The sequence below is a fragment of the Macadamia integrifolia genome, chromosome 5 (assembly GCF_013358625.1).
Source record: "Macadamia integrifolia cultivar HAES 741 chromosome 5, SCU_Mint_v3, whole genome shotgun sequence".
Classification (NCBI taxonomy): domain Eukaryota; kingdom Viridiplantae; phylum Streptophyta; class Magnoliopsida; order Proteales; family Proteaceae; genus Macadamia; species Macadamia integrifolia.
Genome location: NC_056561.1, coordinates 40,385,386 through 40,412,971, shown reverse-complemented (window position 1 = coordinate 40,412,971; position 27,586 = coordinate 40,385,386). Strand labels below are relative to the sequence as shown.

General features: G+C 37.5%; 3 protein-coding genes across 4 annotated transcripts; 2 read left to right on the top strand and 1 right to left on the bottom strand.

Moving 5' to 3' along the window:
* Nucleotides 1-5,376: 5,376 nt before the first annotated feature.
* Nucleotides 5,377-8,665, top strand: LOC122078302 (cytochrome P450 724B1). The gene is made up of 9 exons (XM_042644231.1): nt 5,377-5,546; nt 5,673-5,997; nt 6,118-6,270; nt 6,360-6,599; nt 6,676-6,762; nt 6,887-6,965; nt 7,304-7,410; nt 8,200-8,318; nt 8,496-8,665. Exons 1-9 carry the CDS (start codon nt 5,455-5,457, stop codon nt 8,602-8,604), a joined length of 1,311 nt encoding a protein of 436 aa, XP_042500165.1. The 5' UTR covers nt 5,377-5,454; the 3' UTR covers nt 8,605-8,665.
* A 1,853-nt stretch (nt 8,666-10,518) lies between these two features.
* On the top strand, nt 10,519-19,837 carry LOC122080117 (proteasome subunit beta type-7-B-like). Of its 2 annotated transcripts, none has more exons than XM_042647010.1 (9): nt 10,519-10,672; nt 11,212-11,376; nt 15,390-15,531; nt 15,735-15,831; nt 15,945-16,014; nt 16,099-16,203; nt 16,435-16,533; nt 16,661-16,751; nt 19,465-19,837. In XM_042647010.1, the coding sequence occupies exons 2-9, from the start codon at nt 11,230-11,232 to the stop codon at nt 19,539-19,541; spliced, it is 828 nt and encodes a 275-aa protein (XP_042502944.1). In that variant the 5' UTR covers nt 10,519-10,672; nt 11,212-11,229; the 3' UTR covers nt 19,542-19,837. The 2 variants fall into 2 exon arrangements, with proteins under 2 accessions (XP_042502944.1, XP_042502943.1); XM_042647009.1 differs by lacking the exon at nt 10,519-10,672 and adding an exon at nt 10,708-10,819.
* A 2,528-nt stretch (nt 19,838-22,365) lies between these two features.
* LOC122080116 (glycosyl hydrolase 5 family protein-like) lies at nt 22,366-27,373 on the bottom strand. Its single transcript, XM_042647008.1, has 4 exons — nt 26,942-27,373; nt 26,613-26,860; nt 23,679-24,199; nt 22,366-23,093 (listed from the first exon to the last, which is right to left on the bottom strand). Exons 1-4 carry the CDS (start codon nt 27,356-27,358, stop codon nt 22,558-22,560), a joined length of 1,722 nt encoding a protein of 573 aa, XP_042502942.1. The 5' UTR covers nt 27,359-27,373; the 3' UTR covers nt 22,366-22,557.
* Nucleotides 27,374-27,586: the final 213 nt, after the last annotated feature.

The window sequence follows — 27,586 nt, the reverse complement described above, 5'->3', positions numbered from 1 at the left end:
ACTGCAATGGTTCAATTCTCTTAGCCGATCATAGAGAAAAAAAATTCTATTCCCTTATTCCCAATTTTTACTGCCTGAATGAACTCTTAGTTGAGGAACCCATTCTTTTTGGTAAAGAAGTGGGACACCCTCTTCATTTGTTAGTTTGTGAAAGAACGCAAATTGGATTGGATCATTACCCTCTTCTTGTTCTCAGGTAACAAGTAAAGCACTGAACAATGATAAGTGAAAGGCTTGGGAGGACCTCAAGAGCTCAGGTAACTTGCGGAAGAAAGAAAGGCTAAAGAGAATTATGAAACTAGTCTTTGTCATTATTCTAAACCTAATTTAAAGCAATGATAGGCTTTATTATACGAGCCACACTTGGATGAAACACCGGGGGTCCATTTGTCTATTTGGAAGAGACAATTCAAAGATGAGAGGCTGTTTCAGGTTACTATATATACAAGCCATGAAATAAGTCATTGCAGCATAAGTGGAGAAACAATCAGAAAACAAGAGCACCAACAAGATTACTGTTTCCCACCTTTAAAAGTCTCAAAAGCATCTTCTAATGTGTAAGAGAAACAATCAGAAAACACAAGCAGCTGTCCTCTTAAACTCTTGACTCGAAAAACTTGAGGAGAAAAACCGATGTAATACTGTACTCTCTGGTTTTTCCTTTCACATTGAAGGATTTTCCATGCAAATTTGGTGTTGTTGTTTTCTTCAAATGAAACCTAAAATGATACAGAAAGGAATGGAAATCGCAAGCAAATAATCAATCACACATTGCAATGACTTACGTGGTTCAACAATATTACCTATGTTCGTGGGGACACGAGATCTGCTTCACTATCAATGGAGAATAGGATTACAACCGCTCGTCTTCAGCCTCTCTCAGATTACAGAGAATGAACATATATCACTACAAATTTATAACAAAACCTACATAGGCACACATTACCGGAATACCATAGCCCTAAAAAACACAGAAAGACCTACAGCCTTTTAATGACCCTTAGAAATCAGCCCACATACACAAGTGACATGATACATGACATCCTACCTCAACGTACATGTACACACATATTTGTTGACTATTGTATCTTTGATTCACACACAAACGGAAGGACCTTGTTTCCAGACATGGAGTCCCTGCATAGGCTTCTAAGTAGGAGTACTTTTTAGTTTGTATTTTGATGAATGGATTTTAATGAGTTATGTGGATATATGGAGGATGCTAATATAACTTGCCATGGTTCCCATCACAAATGTACAACAGGACCCATTCCAATACAGGTGTATGTCAATAGGGAAACACAATTTAGAATCTTGGCCTACATGAAAGTCATGGCAGGTGACTAGCTTCAGCTCAATAGTTGCTGCACTGCATATAGCAACTGAAGTTTTCTCCATCTCCAGCCATGTTGATGGGTCCCTCTGAAACACCTTTTTGGCCAAAATGCGAACCCAACTGAGTCATAATAGGAATCAGATCCATGAACCTGTCCTCAATAACATCACTGCCTCTTTCATACTAACAAAGAAAATTGAGGTTGTGTTTGATATATGTATAGTCAAAATAGATTCTGGGTCTGTAACATATTCTGAAATCTAATACTTCTCTATCTTTTTCGTTTCAGAATACGTTTTAGACCTAAAATCGATTCTGAAAACTGTTAAAAAGGGTTTGTAAAGAGTAGGTTCCACCACCACCCGTGCAACATGCTTAGAACCAGTTGGTTCTCTAGATTCACAAAAGGACTGAAGGGACAAGGCAAGGGTGTCTGAGATGATGGTAATGTAAAACAAGAAAAGCAATAAGACAAGAGTAATCAAAGCTTATGATGATTTGAAAGAAGCAAAGAAACATTCTATTAGCTCACCATTGGAAACCCATCTCAATCAAACCCACATAAAGAGAACTCCATTTGAACCATCTCAATCAAAACCCACGTAAAGAGAACTAAAAATGATTCTCCCTTTTTCTTTTGTTTCTCCCAGTGGAAAACCTTTGAGATCTTGATAGCCATATGTCCCCTCCATAGCACCCCTTTTGGGAGCAAACCAGCAAGGTTTTAGGAAGTCTTTCAAGTCTTCAGTACTTATTGTATACAAAGAACGCACGTAAGTTGGGAAGGCATTAATTGGAATTAGGGGCCTGGTCAAAAAGGTTTAGCGTTATAGGATGAGGGTAGGTGGTTGCCTGCTCTAAAGTCTAAAATAAGCTGTTCCCCTATTTTTAGTCTTTTGACTTCTCATCTTAGGGGAGAAATTTTGCGTATAGCCAATGTATGACTGAAGTTGTGTCGGCTTGTTGGTGTTTAGTGGAGTTTATGATCTAACTTCACTAATTGATTTGATTCACTTTTCTTTTTCATTTTTTCATTGATTTGATTCATTGCCTTCCTTAAAGTATGGTACATGCTTACCCTTTAAGCCTTTTTTTAAATCCTTAATGTGGGTATACTAGAGAGTGAAAAATAGGGAACTATTGGAGGTTACGATGTCTTGTATTTTGCCGAATAGATGTGTGGTTGATTCTGAGGGATCATTCAGGATTCATAGGGTCTGAAAAAACTAAAGCCTTGAGGCTTTGATTAATTGAAAAAGTATAAGGACAAGCCGCTATAATCCTACTTACCATTGATATTGAAATAGATCTAATTTCGTCATGGGTATATATAGAAAATCTTACCAAACCATATAAATTCTTGATGCATTACTATGTGATTGTTTGTTTGTAATTTTCATTCCTTTCTGCATAATTTTAGGTTTTCATTTCTATAGTAACAAGAGAAATAAGAACTAACACACAAGACTCACAGTGCAATGGAAGTGCCAATGTCATATGAGAGAGAGAGAGAGAGAGAGAGAGAGAGAGAGAGAGAGAGAGAGAGAGAGTGAGTAAGTATGTAAATTGTTTATTTGTCAATTAATATATATATATATATATATATATATATTTCAAAGCAGATGAACCAAATCCCAACGAAATCTAATAATCTAAGTTAAATTTGCACAAAAATATAATTAAATCTTGAATGCTTACTTACTTTTAGTTCAAATGCCTTCACCTCTGGGTGGTTGGTATGATCATGGAAAGGGAATGTAATTTACAGTTTCATTGTAGAATGTAGCTCTCTTGAGCTTTTCTCAATGGATTTGGCACCTAATTTTAGTTATGGAAAAAGATGTACACATTGTCGATCATAGACGTCTTCACACACTTTCTCTTCTCCATTAGTTTCTGACACTCTCTGTCTTTCTTGAGTATATAGACTCATACACAAACAGTGAGATACTCTCTCCCGTGTAGCTATGGATTAGTGTGGGAGAAGCCAATTCTATTCAATGGTTGGAAAATCCATATTAAGCCTTTAGCGATTTGATGGGTGCCATGGGCACACCCCACATGAAATATGTGACAATAGCCGAAGTATGCGACATCCAATATCCAATAGTCAAATCGACCATATCGATCATCCATGTGGCTTAAAGATGATGGAAGTAGATAGCCTCCCTAATTAATGAGGATAATATTTGAAGTGATTGTTTGATTAATTACCCTTTTATCCACTACTTTTGATAATTTGATGGGATTCTTGGAATGATATCAAGGGTATTTTGGACTTTGTATAATAAGAGAAGTATAATTGTGATATCCCACTGATAGAATCCTCCCGTCTATGGTGAAGAGAAACTTCATCGATAAAACTGTACCACGATATTGGTGAAGGATGGTCATTATCGCACTTGAATGGGTACAAAAAAATTAGAAAAGAGCATTTTAGACCTCGCTCCAACATATAGTGGGAAGGAGTAATAATGACAGAAGATTTGTGAAGAGCCCTTGGCCATTTTCATAGGCAATGCAACCTCATTAATCCATAAGGCTAAAAAGACCTTAGGACTATACCCATCTAATCAATTAAAGGTTAAATAAAACAGTCCAGTACTACCCTACTTAAGGGCAACCCTAACCCCTACCACACAGTCAATAGAATCAAAAGCCCTTATAAGATCTAAGGTAGTAGGGAACATCACCGATCAGATTTGCCATCTCCTGATATCATTTCCTGTTTAAAAAACAAAAGCATGGGAAAGTCGCAGGGATTGGAGGAACTAGAAAGGAAACCAACAGCACGCTTGTATTAAAAAAGGCATTTTATATTAGAGGGCCGAAACACATTAAGAGGCGACTCATTAGTCATTTCCTTATAAATAATAGGAACAAAAGTTGCTTTGAAATCCCCACTCCTACCGTTTCATATATATCTACAAAGCGGTGTAGAGGAGTGTACCAATGAGATGGAGTTTCGTATAAAGGCAAAAGTTGCTTTGAATGACTCTCCCATCAACCATTCCATATATTTCTGTAGGAAGCGACCCAGAGGAGTGTATCAATTGGATGAATTAGGTTTTGTATAGAGGAGGGCAATGAGGCCATTTAATGTAAGACAAAAGATAGAGAGAGGATCCTTGTTAACATGCCATGCCTGGTGGTTCAAAGAACTTTTTCCCATGTGTATGTAGGGAAAAATATTGTTGTCTACTCTCATAGCTCTTGTGGCCAGAGTCTAGACACATGAGCATACAAAATTACCACCTCACCCCTTATGAAATAAAAAATCTCAACCATGTGTATACCCCTACGGAGTTTTTTGTTCGCCCTCACTCTCTTCAAGGGGTTACTTGACGAGGCAGTGATCTCCTGCCCATGTATATATAGGGAAAAATAATGTTGTCAGCCTATGTAGCATATGCTAGTGCCTCTCTATGTCTATCTCTCTCTTCTCTCTTATGAAATGACATATTTATCGCTTATTGTGGGAGGAGAGATAGATACAGGGAAGTGCTAGCATAGGCTACATAGCTTGACATTGAACTCAATCCCATACATATATAGGGAGAGGGTTCTCTAAGCAAGCAATATAGAGGAGTGCACCAATAAGGTGTGGCAAAATGGTATTGTACATTGGAAGGCAGCAGTGTCATGTCATATGAGGAGAAGAGAGAGAGACATAAAAGTGCTAACATAACCTGACCCGGTGATTCAAAGAACCTTTTCTTATATATACAATGGAAGAAGTTTCTCACAACGCTGGATGGAAATCTGCACAAATGAAAGGGTGGGAGATGGATTCGTTCAATAAGGGACCTACAATTTGTCTGAGGAGAGAGTATCAGTGTAATTCCGAGGCCTCATTATGTGAGAGGGCGTGGAAAATAATCTGCACTCAAGCATTGTGTGGATTTTTTCCTTATATATACATATATGCTTAAGAAAAGATAGGTAACAAGATAAGGCCCCCCACTATTAGCTAGTAATTCAAAAGCAATATGGTTGGACTTCTCTCCTCACTTTGCTTAGGCCTCTCTTTAGGACTAGCTTTGAGCTTTGTCTTCCTCTATTTCTTGTTTGTAAAACATGAGTGGGATACTAAAAACAACAGCTTACCTCATGGGAGCATGGGATGGCCTTTGTTGGGAGAAACCCTTGCCTTCCTCAAGCCACACAAGTCCAACACTCTGGGGAGCTTCTTACAAGAACATTGCTCTAGGTAATACTGTCAATTCCTTCACATCTCCCATTTTTTTTTTTTTTTTTTTCTCTCTCTCTTGATTAGACCAATTTTGCAATTTCTTGGTTAACTGAAATGGGCAATCTCCTATTATTATTTCTGCAGGTATGGGAGAGTTTTCAAGTCCCATCTATTTGGCTCTCCGACCATTGTCTCCTGCGATCATGAGCTGAACATGTTCATCCTCCAGAATGAAGAGAAGCTATTCCAAAGCAGCTACCCCAAGCCCATCCATGAAATACTTGGTGAGCAGTGTTTGCTTGTTGTCGTCGGCGACATTCATAAGAAGCTCAGGAGCTTCGCACTTAGCTTTACCAATATCTGTAAATCAAAACTGGAGTACCTCGACGGCATAGATGAACAAGCAACCTCAATGATGGAGTCATGGAAAGAGAGAAATGAAGTCATGTTCTGCAAAGAAGCCAACAAGGCAAGAACTTATATCATCTTTGATTCTAATCGAATCTCCATTATTGTAGTATTGTTTGTGTTCTTTGATCCGTCATATTGATCCTATAAATATTATTTCGACTCTTCTCATCTATGGCAGTTTACTTTCAATCTTATGGTGAAACAAATACTTAGCCTGGAACCAGAAGACCCACTTACCTCTAAGATATTAGAAGACTTCCTTACTTTCATGAAGGGGTTGGTGTCTCTCCCATTACATGTACCAGGAACCTCATATGCCAAGGCTGTGAAGGTAATTAAGGACCACTGATTCAAAACTAAGAAGTGATGAATAGAAGCCTCTTTCTGTTAATGGAATGGGTATTAATTTGGAATGTGCAGGCTAGAGGAAGGATTTCTTCCACTGTAAGAGCCATTATGGAAGAACGCAGAAAGTGGGATGTGGGGCTTGCAAAAGGAGACTTTTTGGATGTGCTTTTATCAAGTAGAGATTTGACTGATAAAGGGAAAGTGAATATTGTATTAGACCTTCTGCTTGCAGGCTATGAAACTACCTCCACACTCCTGGCCTTGACTGTATACTTCCTTGCACACTCAAAAGAAGCTCTTAAACAATTAAAGGTACACCTCCCTCTCTCTCTCTCTCTCTCTCTCTCTCTCTCAAAAATAGATACTAAAATGTAGAATATATATACAGGAGGAACACCATGGAATAAGGAAAGAGAAGCAGAAGGGGGAGGCCTTGAGCTGGGAAGATTACAAGAAAATGAAGTTCACACAAAATGTAGTAAAGTAGTAACATTATAACAGTAATTAATGCTTCAATATCACTAGTTTCATGGCTTTTGTAGGGTCTTTATAATGGAACTAACAAAGAATGATTTTGGTTCATGGAAACCCTTGTCCAGGTGATAAACGAAGCTCTGAGGTGTGGAAACATAGTCAAATTTGTCCACAGGAAAGCACTCAAGGATGTCAACTTTAAAGGTTAATTTCCAACATGAAATCATTTAACTTATATAAGTGTCGTTGCTCTTGTTGAACATTGAAATGCCCTCTTTAATTTTCAAGAAAAAAAAAAAAATCTCTGCACCTATGGTGAAAAGAGAGAATCTTCCACATCTTAGTGCATCCGTCCTTTCAACCGTGTATAATAAAATTGAGAGTTTAATGATAACTAAAGAATCCAATCACATGGTCACATTACTAGTAGCGAAGAGATTTCTCTAGTCACGGTTGAAGATGTGATCTAATTACTTGTCTTTATTTTTCAAAAATATATATAAAAAAAAAAAAGGTTGATTGGTTGTGTTTCTTGCATGCAGAATATTTCATTCCTTCAGGGTGGAAGGTTCTTCCGGTCTTCACCGCAGTACATCTAAATCCATCCCTTCATGAAGATGCCCTTGAGTTCAATCCTTGGAGATGGACTGTATGTACTTCTCTCTCATTTTTTATTATATATTATTTTTGGGTTTTGAGATTATCAACCCGTTATAACACGAAAATCTTCATAAATCAATTCACATTAATTCCCTTATGAAACCTTGTGGTATCAATCCCCATATGATTGATATAGAATAATTGATAGTTTGAGCTGCGATCCATTTATTGGAAGAGGAGTTATTTCATTGGGATCAGTTCATGGAACTTCATGCCATCATGATTCACTATTACATTTTTTAATATTTTAGATGGCACGATTGAGTGAAATAAAAGAAAAAGTCAAGCCCATCTATATATGGACTATATCATTTTTCAAATATTTTAGATAGAGATGGTTGACTAAGAAAAGAATGGTACGATATGGTGCATCAATGATCAACATACCATATATTTTTAGATAAAAATCTTGATTTAAAATAAGAGATGTTTTCTAACCTTTCATATTGCTTTTCAACAAGACACTCTCTCTCTCTCTCTCTCTCTCTCTCTCTCTCTCTCTCTCTCTCTCTTTAAACTCATAATTCGGAGTCGAATTGGTCTTTACCATTAGATTCGGTCCCAAAAACCCTAGAATTTACCCCTCTGATCATAAATTCAGCAATCTTATCCCAAAAACCTTAGTAACGGCAAGAATTGAGATCGATCACGATCGATTTGTTCAATTTGATTTCAATTTTTGAAACCATGATCTCATGGGAGGGAGAAAACTAGTAAGTAGACAATGTCTATGTCCAGATTATTAATGTTGTCATATGCTTAATTTGACACTCAACAGGGTCAAGGGACAGACAAAAATGTGCTACCATTCGGCGGGGGAGTTCGTCTCTGTCCTGGGGCCGAGCTTGGTAAATTAGAAGTTGCATTGTTTCTTCACCATCTTGTGCTCAATTACAGGTATTTTCTCTTTCAAAGATGATTTCATTTTTTTCACTTCTCTTTACTTGCAACCAAATGGAGCTTGAGTTTTCAATATATATATTTATATTTTAAAGAGAATAAGTATTGAAACTAAGTTTGATGGGAAAAAAAAATCTAACCCAATGTGTGATTGATTTATGGTTTTGGTTTCAGATGGAAGACCAAAGGTGAAGACCATCCTATTGCCTACCCTTACGTGGAATTCAAAAGGGGATTGCTTCTAGAGATAGAACCAACTGAAAGAAGACTAGAAGAGCTGTAGTGGACATGAATATATAATGTTCAGTCTAGTAAAGCAAGAAAAAAAATATATGCAATTCCAAATTTTTTTAAGATAGTTTTCCCAATACATATCATCTTTTAACTTGTTTCCATGTTCATTCTATCTCATGTATTCAAACTTTAAAGTATACTACCAAAAACAAAGATAGGGCAGGCTTTAAAAGCTGGTATTGGCTCCGAATGTGTTCTAGAAGCTGTCGGAATTCGACATGATCGGGCGAGACCCTAGAAAAACTGTATGGAGAGCCCAATTTGGAGGGGCTTAAATCGAAATTGATCCGGCCAATTCAGATGGCGGAGACAACCTCGGGACATGTGCATGAATCCTCTCGGCCATCCGATGCTCACCGCATCCCCGCATTCATTACAGAGAATAACCGTTCGTTTGAAGGGGCTTAAATCAAAATTGATTCGGCCAATTCGCCCAATTTGATTCCGCTTTTTTAAAACCCTAGGATAGGGAAAGGGTATTGTCTTGGTCATATATGCGGATCTGGATCAAGATTGGTTGACACTCATCCATCTAATTCTATCAATCTCATCTCACAACGGAGCTTATTTTCAAACAAAGAAACCAATATTGATAGCACATGATGACCAGAAATCTCAAGCAAGAAGTGAGTTGAAAACTAGATGGTTATGGCCATGGAAATGATTCAAGAGACCACCTAATAGTACCTGTAGTAATTCCTTGTTCCTAAATGACTCCAAAATGATGAGGAATTCCAAATGTTCATTCTAGTATCATTTTGATATTTGTGGAAATCAGTAAAAATCCTTGAATTTATCTAGCCATGCACAATTTCCAACCACATAAAGAAGGCCATTAAAATTCCAAGTAAGAGGTGTTGGAACTTGGAAGACTTACAGAAACCAACCAAAGCTTCTAAGAAAATGGTCAACATTCTTGGATTCCATCCCACATCAACTGTGAGTGGAATCCCGGAATCCCCATTCTGATCCTATATTAAATGGTACCTTGAATTAATAGAATTATATTTTGAGATAGAAATCTAACATGGTAGAAAGCATATCTAATGCACAAGGCTCCTGCCATTGTGAGTCAGGGAAAATGTCATAATGTAAATAGTTTTTACCTCCATTTCATGGAGAGGTTGTTTCTTGACTCAAGCTCATGACCAATACTTGGTCATTTGATGTAACATGGTATCACTTAGAATCCATTTGTTGTCTTCTCCAAGTTATCATTCCACATGTAAAGCACGATATGCTGAAGCTACATTTTTTACCAAAGTTAGTAAATACGAGTTTAATATGCGTATTTTTGTTGTATCCGAACGTTTAATTATCGAATCCCTCTTTTTAGGTATAAAACATCATATAAGGAAAAACACGCATTTAGGGATGCCAAATTAAACACGTATTTTCATATATTACATCTTAACAATATATTTTTTTTATTTTAAAAATAAGTAAATAAATAATCAAAACCCAAAACCCCTTTTTGATCGAAAATCCAAACCTAGAGAGGGATGTAAGAATCCTTCTTAGTTTTTATATGCTTATTTACCTAATATTTATTTCAAGCAATTATAAAGAAAGTCTCTTAAGTTCTTTTTTGTTTTATAATATATCCTAAGTACATATATATGTTTCATGACAAATATATATATATATATATATATTTTTTTTTTTTTTTTTTTCCAGAGCAACCATTATTAAACACATATCATATCATTGTCGTATATGTTATATTATGTTCAATTTTTTAATAGTATTATTATCATTTGGCCACTCCAATTGCACAATTGCAGTATGTATTCGTTTTTGTATCATTATTATTCTCAATTTTTTTTTTTTCCGAACTTACTATGCTTGTTAGTCCATACCATTTCATTTGCATCCGAACCGTTGGGTGCCGAAGCCAGAAGGGCCGAACCCGGTCTTCTAGTGGGCAGCCTTCTTTCTTCGACTCCAAGTATCCAACAAATACTTGAACCCAGACGCGAAAACCCTCCGGCTTAATCGCGCACGACACACATCTCCGTCCAGTTCCGATTGTAGTCTCGCAATTTCTTCGATCCTTAGTAAGTTCTCTGCGCCTTTGATCCTTTTTAAGTCTTGTTTTGAATCTTTATAGTGTGAAGAACGTATCTAAGCGATTAAGTTCGGTTTCGATGAAATCCAAAAAAGCTTTGAACTAGGTTTCATCACCATCACGAGATCTTCTAATGGTTCTCCTACCTTTTAGCTCCCTAATCGAAAGTTTCACTCACCATTTCTTATAAATTTGCATTTTTTCTTGTACATTTTAGTTACTGCATTATATAATCCCACTGAACTATCTGCAATTGTTACTCTCCTTGCGTTACCTTTGTGATTTGATATTAGAGTTGCTTGTATCAACTTTGCGTCCTATTTATTTTTTCATCTTTTTTTTTTTTAATTAATACTCTTAACTAGTTAGGAAAAAAAAAAAAAAAAAAGTTGGGGCACAATTCATGATTCCTAGCTATGTTTTATTGAAACGCTAGAGCTGAGGGTTTTTGGCTTTGGAAAACCCATGTCTGAACAACTTTATTGTGTAACATGGTTGTAATTATATGATTTATGACCTTGTTTGTAGGTTCAGTCAAATTTCAAAATGTCTAAGGAAGCAACAGACGTTCCTCCCAGGGGTGGGTTTAGTTTTGATCTCTGCAGAAGAAATGAAATGCTAATGCAAAAGGGTATGAAGTTTCCTTGCTCTTTCAGAAAGACAGGAACAACCATTGTTGGTTTAGTTTTCCAGGTAAGGGAACATGCACAGCCGTTAGTCTATTTAGCTATAATTATTTATTACTATATTTCCTTGCCATTCCAGATTTTGTTTTCTTCTAAATATGGCCTACAAGAACTTGAATACACCTTTCACAATGTTTTTTGGCTTAATAATTTACAGTTATAACAACTTGATAACTTGGCTGATTATTTCTGTATGGATTAAAAGAATCAGACTCCGTAGCTGGGGTTTGGTTAAATTTCTGTTGTAGAAGACAAGAGTTGTAATGTAGTATTGAATTTAAAGACTCAAAACAGTACCAATAGACAAGATCTTTAATCAAAGAAATAATTTAGAATAGGGGGAATATAGATAACACAAAATCAGATGGTCAACAAGGGCTGAATCTCAAATCGAGTTCAGTATTTATGGGGTGAAACACTTTCTGAACACCTGACAGATCTGAAACTATGGATCAATCCTTGTTAAGCCAGGAGAAGGGTAAAACTGTAACTTCACCAACCAGATTAGGGTTTAGAAAAGAGAAAAGTAATTATCAATTGATTATTAGTGAATAACATAAGAATCAGCAATAACAGTGCAATAGAACTATTCGATCAATTCAATACTCAGGTTGCAGCATTCAGAGTCAGGAACAAAGGGCAGAATTGAAAAAACTGAATTAGTCCAGATCAGCAGGTCTGATCTGGGACAAACTTTAATCAAGTTCTTCTTTAGGGTTGAGGAACAACTGATTTAAATTTGAGAATAATCTGATGGATGTATTCACTTAATTGAAATTCATGCAAAAAAAGTGTACCTTATGAATCTCAACTACAAGCAGAATTGGAGAAAATTCAGAACTCAAACTTACTTGTTTATGGCAGGAAGAAGAGGATAAAATAAGAACGAGTAAAGATAAACACTGCAAGTTGGTTGGATGGACCAAAAACCAATCAGACTTGATCAAACACAAGTATATTCACTAATGGAGAAGAGCAGCAAAGACAAAGCTTTTCATTAATCAAAATTTGTGTGCAATGTTGTACTCCTATATATCACATGGCCACAATAGGTTTTAACAACTCCAATACAGGTACTGATATGAATATGCTGACAGTCCCAAAAACAGTAACATAACTCTGAAAAATAACCTTATTGGCTAGGGCAGAAATAGAGTTGAAATTCAGCAGACAATGTGATGATCAGTCAACTAACAATTGGACAATATTAGGACTTAAATATCAATCAGAAACAAGTCCTAATAACATGAACCAAACCCCCAATACTACCCTGATAATGTGGACAGCATAGTATTGCATGTAATCTGGGAGCTTTAGGTCAATTCTGAGAATTTGATAAATCACATTAGGAAGCCCAGGAAGTGCTGAGCTCCTGGTCGAAGGTGACTTGAGATGGCCTTAAATAACCCTCAAAGTTATGCCCTGGATTGATGGTTGATGGCTGATAGCTGAGATCTGAGGGTTCTTGGATTAGGTCATGAAAAAAGGGTAACTTTCTGGAACTTGAGAAAAGAACTCTGTTGGCCAAGCAGCCAGGGTCGAGTGGCTTCCTTGGGGAGCCCAATATGTCAAAAAAAAAAAAAAAAAAAAAAAAAGGGCTCAAGTGACTGCAGGATCTGGAAGTGAATGGAGGTTGATTGCTGCCCAGAGATTACTTCTTCAGGCTGGCAATCTGTGAACAGAACAGCATCAACAGAGATTGATGTTGGTCTTCAAAAGCTTTTGTTCAACCTTTGGACAGAGCTTGGAACATAACAATGATAATAAAAAGGAGAAAAAAGGGAAATCGATGGAGGGGAAATAAGTTGGAAGAAGGGAATAATGGGTTGAGCCTCTCACTCTTCCCTGATCCTCTCACCCTCTCATAGGCCTCTCACCTCAACTGTAACTCTTAGCCAACAGTTTGTAAACAAACATTCTTTCATTACTTCAAATTTTGGGGGACCTCTTATGGGTCATTACATGATATAGGCATAAGTCTTGCCTCCAAAAAGGAAAGAAAACAAAATAGAAACTACCAGAGAAAAGGAAACTAAGACCAAAGGAAGGAAGTCTCTTAAAGAGATCTTCCTTGTACAAGAAGACTCAAACTAAAAAGGAAATAAATAATTAGGAAACAAATCTTACAAGTCTTCTAGAAGAAATCTCCATTCGGTCCATCTTATGTGTCTTGCTGTCCAAGGCAGATCTTTGCACAAAGAAATCCCAATCGTTAGCTTGGATTATTTCCCTAATGTGTGCTGTCCAAGACTGAAATAAACAAATAATAATATTAATCCCACGATTTTGGATTTGGAGAGACCCCTAAAAACTCCCACGCAATCTGGAAAATTCTTATTAATGTGCTGCTTAGTAAGGGTAAGATAGGACCCAAAGGTCCCAAACAAACTGAAAAGGTAGCCCAAGTTATGGGTCAATTGTGAATCACCTTTGAAACCCTGATTAAGGTCTTGGTCTATATCAAGCAAGGGGTAAAGTAGCCCTTCTCTGTGATTCTCCTGCATTATAAATGCAATAAAAAAGATTAAATAGATCAAACTAAAATGAATTGTTTTTCAACCATGTTGAGACTCTTGAGTCGTGAGACAGTTCAATTTGAATTCCATTGTGAAGCTTGAGGATAAAGCAGATCTGATAGCTTGGAGAATGGAATGTTGAGCAAACAAATGACATCAGGGAGAATTTGTTTTACCTTTTCTGTAACCTATAATGGCTGATTGGTCTTCTGTGAGTTTGTAATTTAAAGGTAAAAGGCCAAAAAAGGTAATGCAATGATGTGATGGAACAAGATCTGTTCTGTAAGGGGAATGATAGATGAGTTTTTTGCGAGTATAAACCCTATGAAGGCTCATAATGTCAGCAACTTGCTTATGTAGAGAACACATGTTGGCCATACCTACTTGGCCAAGTAGGAGTATTTTGTTCTTATCAGTTATTAAAATGAAAGCATAAATGTTTGAGAGAATAAAATTCTGAATCGGCCAGGGGAATAAGAAAGTCATCCACTGTTTTCTACAAAGGCCTTGAAGCGAGAACACAGAATGAGGAGATTCTTGCACCTGGCTGCCCACCCCTTTGTATCTTTTTCTGGCATCAATTGGCTTTTACAATGAGGGAAACTTATTTAGGAATCTTAAGCATTAGTGCTTGCTAAATACTTGAGGGCAGACAGCATTTTTTGGCAGTTAGAGGAAGGTTATTATGTTTGGTGCGTCAAACTTGGTTGATAAGCACGGATTTGAGATCCTTGGTAAATTGGGTTACAACATGTGAAGTGCCCTGAATATGGGAAGCAAAGGCACTAAGAATTTCTATAGTGGTTGGGAAAGTAATGCAATCTCATATAACCAAGCAGAGGATGTAGCTTTTGCCCCCAGAAATCTTGGATGAAGAATGCCCATCTGATGGCATTTCAGCCAAATCCTTTAAAATATTGGGTCACCATTCTAGATTGCCCTTTGGAAATAAACTGTTTTTCCCTCTTCGCTGGCGTGCACAGAAATTCTCTCTCTCTCTCTCTTCTTCTTCTTCTTTTTTGGGGGGGATGGGGTGGAGAGGAGAGGGAGGGGGCTATGGCCCTAGTTGCCCCCTTCCCCTAGGTTTTACCCTGGGCCATACAGACCAACATATCGTATATGGGTTGAAATGTTAATAATTTTAGCCCCTGCATCTTATATAGTGCAAAGCTTTCAGCATTATTTTCATTTTAATTGAAAGTTTGATAATCATCATGTGAATGTTATCCTAACGGCATGAGTAAACATTGTAAAATAGTGACTGACCCTTCTAAGCCAGTTAAAATGGATCATAAAATATCTTGTCCAAAATCCAGGTTTGGGCTGGTCCAGGTTGGTGGACAAATAGGTAGAGAGATGCCACCTCATCTGACCCTGACCTGGATTTGTCCAGATTTTTTTCACCCTTATAAGTCCTGCCGTTTGTTTTATGTTGTAATGCAAATTTCTGGGATAGTGTGTGGTCATTTATCTTCTCTTCTTTTTCTTTAAATTTCATTTTCAGGATGGTGTCGTTCTTGGAGCAGACACAAGAGCTACTGAAGGGCCCATAGTTGCTGATAAGAACTGTGAGAAAATTCATTATATGGCTCCTAACATATATTGCTGTGGAGCGGGTACTGCTGCTGATACAGAGGCTGTGACAGGTGCCATTCAACATTTTCCACTTTTCTATTTTATTTTTGGTGTAAAACATTTTCTTTGTAATTGGTATCAGTTTGTGGTAGTAGATGTATGGTACGGCTGCATCAATTTGCCACCTTGTGGTATCTTCTATATCAGCTGTCAGGATTGCAAAACTCTGACGTGTTTACTATAGTTTGAGTTGTTTTTGTTTCTCTTTTCTTAGACATGGTCAGCTCCCAGTTGCAGCTACACCGTTATCACACTGGTCGGGAGTCAAGGGTCATTACAGCTCTTTCCCTTCTTAAGACTCACCTTTTTGGGTAATTTATCATTTTAATTTCTTGATCATTCTGTCCTGGCAACATTAGAACTTCCTATAATAAAACCTTTAAGATGGTTGGGATGTTGCCTGACTGTTGTTCCCCTTGCCCAGTTACCGTGGGTATGTCAGTGCTGCTTTGGTACTTGGCGGAGTTGATGTCACAGGACCACATTTGCACACTGTAAGTTTAATTTTTGTTTTACAGACGTCTGGAGAGGACAGTATGCGATGTAAAGTTTGTGAATAAAAATTTTGTAATCTGCAGATATATCCTCATGGATCAACTGACACACTGCCATTTGCAACAATGGGTTCTGGATCTTTGGCAGCCATGGCTGTCTTTGAATCAAAATACAAGGAAGGCATGACTGTAAGTTGGCCTGCTATAGTTGAAGCTTGATACATTTGTATGTTGAATATTAGTCCTTGTGCATTATAATTCATAAACATTTGTTTAAAATTGTTATAAATTAGTACATGCATGGTGGTGTTATGTCTGTCATGAAAGGCACATGTTCACTTGACCACCCCCATGTTTCTATTAAATAGACTGCATGGACTATTTTCTCCTGAGTTTGAAGTCTTGAATGTTTGATGGCAGAGGGATGAAGGAGTACAGCTCGTATGTGAGGCTATATGTTCTGGAATTTTCAATGACTTGGGAAGTGGGAGCAATGTTGATGTGTGTGTGATAACTAAGGTTTGTCGATCCACACCTTTCTTTGGGGAGCTGGTGCTCTCATGAGCCCCACAATTAATAAGGAATGAACTTTTTTTGTTGGTTCTCTCTGGTTGATTATATTCTTTTGCCAATGCTGCTGGTACAGGGACACAAAGAGTATTTGAGAAATATCCAGCAGCCAAATCCTCGGACATATGTCAGTTCAAAAGGCTTTTCTTTTGTCAAGGGTCAGACTGGTTAGTATTTCTATATGTCAGTTATTCTGTGCTTCTTATCAACCCCGACTGGCATCTTTGTAGTTCAAAGACACTGAGCTCATATTCTTTCCATCAGTTATGCTTGTTTATGTTCGTACCCCATCTAGGTGCATTTTTGCATATCAAACATGAAAATATTGTTTAACTTAGCATTCACTTAAATTTATCCTCTTTTAACTCATTTTCTTAGGATTAGGTCCATGATAGGAGGATCGTGCCATTAAGTGAAGGGGTTCTTGGTTTGTAATTGGTCATTTAGTACATGATTCCAACCTCGAGTGGGGCAATCCGTGAAGCCATGATAATTAGATCAGCTTCACATCTAGTTACATTGATCTTGTGAAGAGTGCTTCACAGAAAGTTCATTGAAGTATAGTACTATATGCTTCATGCGATGGAGCTCTTTTGGCTCATTTAAGGGATTAACTATGGTTCTGAACATTTTCTGAAACCATAAAATGCTGACTGGATTTTTCTGAAATTCTTTCAAATGCATTTACAGATAGATTTTGGTGGTGAAATTTAAATTTTTATTATGAATGATGACAGAAAAACCATAAAATTTAGGAAGACGTTTCATTTAGTATCGTAAATTTACTTCTCTTGTTTTTTAGTAAACAATACCTGTAACAGCTGAGCCCATCTCTGGATGTCTTGAATTTCTTTTAATTTGATACATTTGTTCATATAAAAATTAGGGAGAAGTGCAACTGTACAACTGTTGTGATATAGGCCTATCACAACGGGAACCTTATTTTTAGTCACATGGAGGCCCCTGTGGTTGAATAGAAACATTAGTTAGACCACCTTATAGATTGATCACATAAATAGGGTGGTACAACACTCCAACTCAACCATAAACTTCACCTTATATTGGACTACTTCTCCATAGGTATTGTTGACCACTGAATTGCTTTAGCCATACCTCGAGCTTTTAACTAACGTTAACCATCTTTTTAGACATGTGTAAGCATCAACTTGGGCTGAATTTTAGAGGTACACAACACTTATTTGAAAAGGATAAAAATAATAATTAAAGAAAAAAAGGTGGACATGAGTTGCCACGTCCAAAAAAAAAAAAAAAAAAGAGTTGCCACATGTTGCTACAAGCTGTCATGAATAGCCTGCTGCAATGCTCTAAAGTCAAACTCAAACATTTTATCAGATTTTTTTTATGTGAATAAGTTCACACAAGCTAACTGGTTATTCCAACAAGTCAGTTTCTGAATAATTTTCAGTTACACACAATATTGCTTCACTTGTGAGGGACCAGTATGAACCTTAGACCTATCGTAATTATTACATTTCATTGTTAACTGTAGTATTTTGGGTGTAAAACCATAATCTATTAAAACATATTTTGAAAGGGAAAGTATATATGCTTTGTCTAATCTGGTCAGCCCAAAAATGTGCCACGTGACATGTTGGATAGGGTACAAATTTTGTGGACAGGTAGGCCCATAATTCCCTGTTCACATGTCAAGTTTCAGCCTGAATAGAGTTTGCAAAGCGGCAAAATAGAGCTTTGAAAATCTAGGACTGGGGGAGATTGAACAGCAGTGGTTGGAGTACCGTAGGTGTGCATGGACAAACATGTAGATGTATGCCAATACATGAAGGAATATATGATGGAATTTGAGTATGAGTATTGGCGAATGGCCTATCCAGACCGTCCACTGTCTATCTAATGGTCAGAATTGCCACATCTTTTTGCCACATGGAAAATTTTGTGGACCGTCAAAGGAAGTTTATCTTCGCCGGGCATGGAGTAGCATTTTTTTTTCCTTTTTTGAAAAATTTCCATTTTGAGATGTCCTTGGGGAAATTTTGAGAGGTCGTGGTTTCCCCAAAAATCAAATCTCCCTTTGTGTGTATTTACACCTTAGTATATGGATTATAAAACCAAATTAATCCCTTGATTGGTCATCTTTATAGTTTATACATCTGTTTCTTGTATGTTATTCTATATCTTAATAGTTGAAAAAAGAGGGGTATATGGGTTCTGGCCCTCCAGGGGGTACAGACCTGGACATGGGACGGGTATATGGTTCATTATTTCAATTTTGGATGATTAGGACCTATGGCTGAATCCCACCCTAAAGATGGAGACCCCCAAAACAAATTTGATGAGTCAATTTGAACCTCCCATTCCATGAATTATTGTTTTGAAGCTTTTGGTACCTGTATAACTCAATTTTATTTTATTTACTTTCAAATTTAAGGTTGTTATCACCTGTTTTGACTGATTTTCATCTTGATCTATTAAAGAACAGAAAAATAATCCAAACTAATCTATTTAAAGAAGCTAGGTGTCGGCCATGAGGAGCCCAGACGTATGATATTGTGTTTTACTTTTGGGGGGAAGTGTTTTCTGTGGGGGAGTGTGGTTCCTACGCGTGCGTGAGGGTCAGTAAGAACACACGAGGAAGCATCCACAGAGAGGTCATTTTCCATTTCATTGGGTGGGTGGGTGGGGGGGGGGAGGCTGGTTATTTCGCCCCCCCCCACCATGTCTGACTCTGGGTGCAGGGGCTACACTCCCCCACAGAAAACATTTTCCATATTTTTTTGTGACTAGTGAAGATGGATTAGTGAATGCAGATTGACCATTTAATAATTTGTAACGATGCCTTCTTATACAAGACAGTAGTAATTAGATATCTAACCTTTTAACGTTATCTTGTGGATACAGAGGTTTTGACCACAAAAATCACTCCACTGAAGGAGAAAGTGGAAGTAATTGAAGGAGGTGATGCAATGGAGGAGTGAGACGTATCCCAGGGCAGGCAGACACTTGCTGACACTTAATTTTGTGGAGGCAGGAAAAAGGTTGATTTGTTTTCCAATTTAGTATGCTTTTGATGATGATGAAATGCAATATCTATGTACTCTCCACCACCAAATCATACTGAACTTGTGGAACAATGGTTTTCTGATTTTATCTTTCTAGACCTTCCCATGGGGCCTGCGAGTATGAGCTTCTAACTGCGGAACTTGGGTTGTAGGTCCCAGGAAAATGTCTTAACATTCAGATTAATTTTAGTAAGGTTTCTTATGATTTGTTACTGGAGCATTCACACAAAAGCTAAGCCCCTCTTCTCTTTCTCCTACTTAGTTATACTGTTTAATGTTTTATGTTTTGATAAGTAACAAATTTTCATCCTTGAATGTCTAAAAGAAAACAGATACCTGCAGTTTTTCAGGTTGCTAAAGTATGACCGGAGAATGATTCAATTTTCATCCTTACAGGTGTAGGTTTTAAAAGCAAACAAATAGTAAACTACAAATTCTAATGGAACTTTGAGCCTGAAATCTAAGGGTATCTTAATATTTTTCACAACCACGCTTTGCCCACAACAGGTATTAGATTTAATACATCTAAGTGCTTTTTTATGTCATTTGGTAGCTGACCTAGGTCCTTGTATGTTCTTAACTGATGATTTTTGTAATCCATAAAATAGGAATATTTTGGAATCAAATAGTATTAAGACAAGTCAAACAAAAATAAAATCTATATTGTACTTTGGCAAAATAGGACTAAAGAATGAATTTGGTAAGAATTTATGATAAAGAGATACCTCGAGGTGATAATTTTAAATACTAAGATTCAATCTATGAATAAATAAAGGGAAGTAGTGAATGATGTTGAATGTAGAGTCAAGAGTAGAGTGGTTGAAATGGAGATTTACTTATAGAGTGCCATGTGACTAATATATTCCATGAAAACTCCAAAGAAAATTTTATGAGACAGTTATAAAACTTAGCAGTGATGTAGGGAGTTGAATTACGGGTGATGAGTAAACAATATATATAGGACAGTCATTATATCGGCAATGATTTATAGGGCGGAATGTTAGGCTGTCAAGAAGCGTAACACAGATAAGTTGATGTAGCAGAGATGAGGATGTTGAGATGGATGTGCGGCAAAACCATGAGGGATAGGGTGAGGAATGAATGAGTTAGATCCGATTTGGAAGTTGCTCCGATTTAGGATAAGCTCAGAGAATGTCACTTAAGGTGGTTTGGACATGTTCAGCGTAGACCTTTGACTGCTCCTGTAAGGAGTGACCAAATCCAGATGGAGGGAGCTAGAAGAGTTAGGGGTAGCCTAAAATGATCATTGAAGAGTTTGTTAGGAAGGACATGTAGAAGCTCGATCTAGTTCCTAGTATGACATCAAATAGAGCTGTTTGGAGGGAAACGATCCATGTTGCTGATCGCTTTTAGGTGGGATGTCCCGGAGGTGTTGCTTTGTTTCCTCTCTCTTTCTTTCATTCACTTTTACTTTGCAAATTTGTCAATCGCGGATCCATGTAACCGACCCCATTTAGTTGGGATAAGGCTTTGAGTAAACAGTATATATAAAAATAGTGAAGGGGTTTGCTGCTTCGACCAAAAAAAAAAAAATGGAGTTTGCTGCCAGGCTGCATGGCCCCTGTGCCAGTGCAGGAACCAATGGGAGCGTAAGCTCAGTCCTCAAAGGGGAGGTGTGGTTTGGTCATTTCACTGCCCCATGTGAGAGGGCATAGGGGGCACTGCTGGACAGCGTTCTTTTCCCCATAGAATTAATGATTTTTAAGTTGAGAATGTGGAAATGGATGAATGGTAAGAATAGAAAATATGGAGTAGGAATTGAACCCATTATGTTGAGACGGATGAATGTTAAAAATAGAAAATATGGAATATAAAAATAAAATTGAACACATTAGGAATAATCTAGGAGTGGTTTTAATGTATAATAGTTTGCAAGGAAGTCCCACCATCCTTCCCCCAACCCCCCACCCCCAAAAAAAAAAAAAGGACTTCTATATGCACCGATAAAGAGAAGCAATATACTGCAAATTTTTAAATGCAAATTAAAAAGAGAAAGTTGCCTACGACTACCAAACCCCTATGCTAGCAATGTAATGCAAATTGGAGGAACTAAAAAGAACAATAGGCAGGCCTTAGATGACTCTTGCAGAAATGGTGAGAATGTCAGAACTAGATGGATCTGTAAGAACAAGAAATTATGCAAAATTTCTTCCTACAATTAGATTTTTTGTTACCAAAGAAAGCCATATTCTTATGATTGTATGCACTAGAAAAGAGAAATAAAATTTTAGAAAGTAAAGTCATCTACAAGACTATAACTACCAAACCCCTATGCTAGCAATATAATGCAAATTGGAGAAACTAAAAAAGAACAATAAAAAAGAACAATAAGCAGGCCTAAAATGACTCTACGAGCTATGGTGAGAATGTTGAAACAAGAGGGGTATCTGGTACCATTTAGTTGGGATAAGGCTTAGTTTGAGTTGAATAGTTGGTAGTTGATCTGTAGTGATCTAATACTTGAACCGCATAATTTGAGAACAAGTAAAATTTGTGTGGCAAATAAGAGGCCTCAAGGCACCAACTGAGAGATCTCATTGTTGCATGTCACCTCAATGGCTTAACCCAAATTCTGAACAATTTGCTCACCCAAAAAAAAAAAAAAACACACACACACACACACAAACAAATGCCAACACTAAAGCATCTGCAGGCACAGGCGAGAGATGGTTCAGATCAAGTTATAGAACATGGTATCGGGTACTGTATTGGTCACTTGTAACCGAACACCTGATATAAGATATAAGCCATTAAAAGTAGTGAATTTTCTCAGATAGCATAGAACATCATATTTCTGCCATCCAAATAAAAATCAAATGGAATAAAGTGACTCTTGCCTTCTTTTCTTTCTTAATTTCTCTTGAACCTATGGTTCTGCTAGTTAACCAGTACATGTTAGAGTTTATTTCGTTCATGTCTCATTGACTGCTCCTTCCTCAATTTGAGTTCCAATGCTCTCCATTAATGGAAACTGATCCTTCCCATATAAATTTGGAAGATGAAGTATTTCAGAGGAGGATGGACTCATCATCCTTGTGCTATTAACAATCTTGAACCATTGGCTCCCAGGGTCACAATTGTGGTCTCTACTCAGGCATTTGCATGGATTAGTGACTAAGGCATTATTAGAACCAATATCCAAACAAACTGCTCTTCCATTGGAAAGCTTCGATGAGAAGTGCATTCCAGAGTCAGATATTGTCTCCCATTTTGTGGTAGCATCAGTGCATGAGGTTCCAAGCGTTGTTGGTTTACCCATTCCTTCAGCGTGTAAGCAGAGATGTGTCCCTTTCAGCTCTAACCTCTTCTGTGGTGTGTAGCTCCAAGCTTCAGTCCCTGCACAAGAGCCTAACCTTAGTGGCTCTGTTAGTGACTTTCCGTGGACACAGAGACCTGTGGATGGGTGGATCATTATTTTATATGGCCTAACATTAGAAACGCCTGGCCCTGCATTTTACATTGACATACAAAAATGTTACAAAACCAGAGAGATAAAACTTTGAAAATCTACCAGGATGATGCATATCAAGATATGGACTATGAAGAGGGTGCATGTTAATGCATCATGTGTAGTAGGTATCAAATGAGATGGTTCTAGGTACTGAAATTTTGTGGGCAGGTAGACACCAACGTCTCCGGCTCACACGTCAAGTTCAGCCCCTATAAAGTGTATTTTTTTTTTTTTTGGTAGCTGTTAAACAGCCCTAAGAGAGTTGAATAATTGTAAGCGGAGATTTGAAAAATATAGAATGGTGCATATCAACACCTGGATGAATTAAAATAAAAAAGATTCATGGATATACATGTAATAATATATTATTAAATTTTAAGGGGAAATGAACGCTTCCTGGTTGCGCGGGCATCAACAAGGGGTGGGTTGATTGTATTTCATACGGTGGTCTGGGGCAGGGGCTGCATACAAGGGAGTGTTCTTTTATCCAAATTTAATTTAATATATATATGGAAAAATTGCCATTCTCCATAATTTTATGACAACATTTTTATATGTATAGGGGTGGAGATTTGGCATACCTTGAAAAGGAGTTTGAAGAGTAGAAAGTCTTTGTAAGAAGCTAGGATTCCTAGTGTCTTGCCAAGCCCAATCCACCATCCCGTAAGTCTCATCCATCTCCCTCTCCCCTTCCCTAAGGTAGTAACTCCCCACAAATGTCCACAGGGCCCAGTCCCAATCCCATTCAACTGCTACACCAAAGAAGCAATTCAAGTACCTATTATCATTCACGTTCGTCCCTCTTTGATCCACCCCGAACTCACTCAAAAATAGAGGCCACCCTTGTTTCAGCAGAAACCCAACCTTCTTCATCAAACTAACCACTACCCTTTTACAGACTTGGTTTGGGTTTCCTTTTTCCCAGATGTCGCCATCGGAGAACGCGTACCAATGCACCTCAAAGACTAGCTTCCCTGTAAAGGTTAGCTTCACTGGTCTCTTGATGAGGAAAGAGAAATCCCTGTCATAACTTAACCCAGAGAGTATAACAAGAACGTCTGGGTTTGCTTTGTGCACTGCTTCAGCTCCTGCTAGCATGTACCTTTAATGGAATGAAGAATTAATCAATTACCCCAGTGCATATGAGAACTAAGTGTTGTTATGTAACTATAATGGTTTGGTCAACTTTTTGGGGTATTTTTATTTATATATTTTTTTTTAAACCGATAAATCGAAACCAACTGGACCAACCGAATGGCCTGTCTGAAACTAGTAATCAAACCAAATGTGCAAAAATTCACTAGCAAGCTGTAAAAAAAAGGGGGGGGGGGGGGGAATACAATCAAATCAGCACCAATGTGGGGAGGAATATACATGCACACCACAGCAATGGTGGTCTTGATAAAGGAATAATACTGAGACCAATGTAGGGAGGAATATGCACGCCACAGCATGGTGGTCCTGAAAAAGGAATAATCCTGACAACAATGTAGGAGGAATATGCACGTCGCAGCAAAGGTGGTCCTAAAAAAGGATAATGCACGAGAGAAAAAAATAATAAAAAAATTACGTGAGATATTTTGTTATGTGCACAAGTAGTAATAATGTAAAACAATAACAAATAATTAAATCAGGCTTTTGTGATCGAAGAGAAAGGACGATAACAAATTCTAACTTGATCTGAATCCGATTACAACTTATTGCAGATGTCAAGATGATCTGAAGCGAAACCTTGGGTTGAACACTCACATGTGAAACCTTGGGTTGGCCTCCACAATTAGAAACAATACATAAGTAACTGTTCTCCCTCTGATTCAGAAACTAATAGGTAGGCCAAGACATCAGCCACTGAAGGAGGAGACAGCAAGAGAGTATTCGAGCAAAAGGATTTATGTTTCACTAAAAGTATGAGAGCCCCTGGCTAAAATTTAAAGAAACTATTCATAATGGATTCAATCCACAAACCAAGCATATGACTAAGAAAAGGCTGGCTTATTATCTGAGACCAATATATAATTTGAATGATGTGAGCATCGCATGCATCACCTCTGGATTAGCAAGAAATTATGTGCCAAGTTAGAAATTATTAAAAGGCATCAGGAAGAAAAGAAAAGAAAAGAGGCACGTTCAATGCTAAACAGTAAATGCAAGTAAATTAGAAATCACGAGGAATTCTCCAACATACAAGCTAAAATATGAGAGAAGTCTCACTCGAAGCTGCAACTTAAGAACCTAATAGCATATCGTGAAATCCAGGAGAGAAAGATGATCTCATTAGTGGGGGAAATTTCCAAATACTTTAAAACCATCCATTTAGCCAAATCAGGGCATCAATAACCCAAAATATCATTAGAAACAGATTGTCATCAAAAGAAACTCATGGAAAATGAAATGTGGATGGGCAGCTGTATAATGGCACTACCAGGACAAAATAGGTTATGAAATAGTATGCATTTTACTGCCATAAGTACAATTAGAATCGAAGACAAAGAAGATGAAAAAAATACAGATCAAGTTGTTAAACATATCAATATATCAAGCTATCCAAACTGAGGTTTGATGAAATCAGCCAGAAAAGAACTGCTGCAAGCTATCCAAGCACATGAATTCCTTTTGATGGGGGATGGAATATATATTTATTTGAGGATCTATGTGGTGATTAATCTGAAGTAATTATTTCAAAATGGGAGAGACTATGGGTGTTACAAGTGGAGAGAATTTTTTTCCTCCATGTTTAGGGAAGAGAGAGTGAGAGAGACAGATAATTATGAAGAGAATTAATTAAGAAAGGGAGAGAATATGGGTGTTACAAGTGGAGAGAATTTTTCTCCTCCACGTATAGGGAAGAGAGAGTGAGAGAGACAATTATGGAGAGAATTTTTTTAAAAAATAATTATGGAGAGATTTAAATTAGTAAAGTTTGATTCCTTGATTAATTATTGATAGTGGGAGGGAGAGAGTTTTTCTCCTCCACATTTAGGGAAGAGAGAGTGTGATGGAGAGAGAGATTGAAAGAGATAATTATGAACAAAATTTTTCTTTTTAAATAATTATGGAGAGAATTAAATATTGAGAGATGTTACATAAGGGAAAAATTTTCTCCACCACGTTTAGGGAAGAGAGAGTGAAATTTAACTTTGTAGGGTTTATGGAGAGAATTTTTTTTTTTTTTAAATAATTATGGAGGGATGTTTAATGGAGACATTAGTCATAATTTAAGTAGTAAATGAGGACATTTAGGCCAAATGGTAAACTTTGCCAAAAAAACACTGAGTACATCCTTTTATAGGGTAGATAGATATATATTGAAAATCGAAACCAAATTAGACTGATTAGAACCTGTTAAAGAAACCCGATAAAAATAGAATTAAACTGAATCAAAACCGTACTTTATTTTTTAGGATTGGCTTGAGTTTGGGCAGTACCAAAACCAAATCAAACCAACGGATTGACACTCCTTATCAAGGTTTTTATGGTCAATCCAAATTGCATCCAAGAGGAACCTAGCTATGTACCTGTACCAATCTTTTGCATTCTGCCTGCGACCCCGGAGCTCATTCCTCAGACTCATGCCAACCACATTGTTGGTACCATTGAACATGGTTGCTACTGCAGTTAAACCCTTAAGCCAGAGTTTTGGAATGAAGTAACGATCACCGAAGAAGCCATTGTCGTCCCAATTATTGCAACACCATCCAGGCTTGCTTATATGATTGTCTAGTATCACCATCACCTTGTTCTCTCCAAGGTTAGATACCACCACCTGAGTTTGTATTCCCAAATTAAATTACAGATGATATACAGTACAGGAAATAAGCTATAGAAGATGCCAATATTAATCTACCTTGTAAGCTTGGATGAGGGGAAGATCAAGCAGAGATGGGTTATTGACTTGGATACCATCAATGGTGTCAAGAAGGCCGAGGCTTTGGAATGATTGCCGAACAGTTAAGGAAGATAAGGAGTCATTGGTGACCATGAAGAGTGACCAGGTAAGCCTAACACAGTTGAATCCCATCGATTTGATCTGCTTTGAGATCACATCCAAGGGCTGCTTATGGAGACCCTCAGCCACCATGGCTTCAAGGTGTGACACCCAGTTCACACAGGCCAGTTTCACTCTTTGCCCGTTTTCATCGACAACCCAACGCGAGTTGGTATAGAGAGGCGGCCGAGCCATCACAGGCCGTTGCAGTAGAAAGAAAACATTTGGTGAGAGAATCAGAAAAACTAAGACTAGCAAGGAAGATGGCTTATCCATGTTGAGAGAAGAAAAATTTTTTTTGGCTAGTACTGTATTGGACCTTATCCAACATTTTATAACCCCATACCCTTCACCCCCCCCCCCCAGAAAAAAGTCAAACCAGTATTACATCCTTTTTGCATATCCATCATCCCCCTCATCGCATCACATATATATATATATATATATATTTGCATATCCATCATCATCATCATCTCTTTACCGCATCATAGTCCATAAACTCTT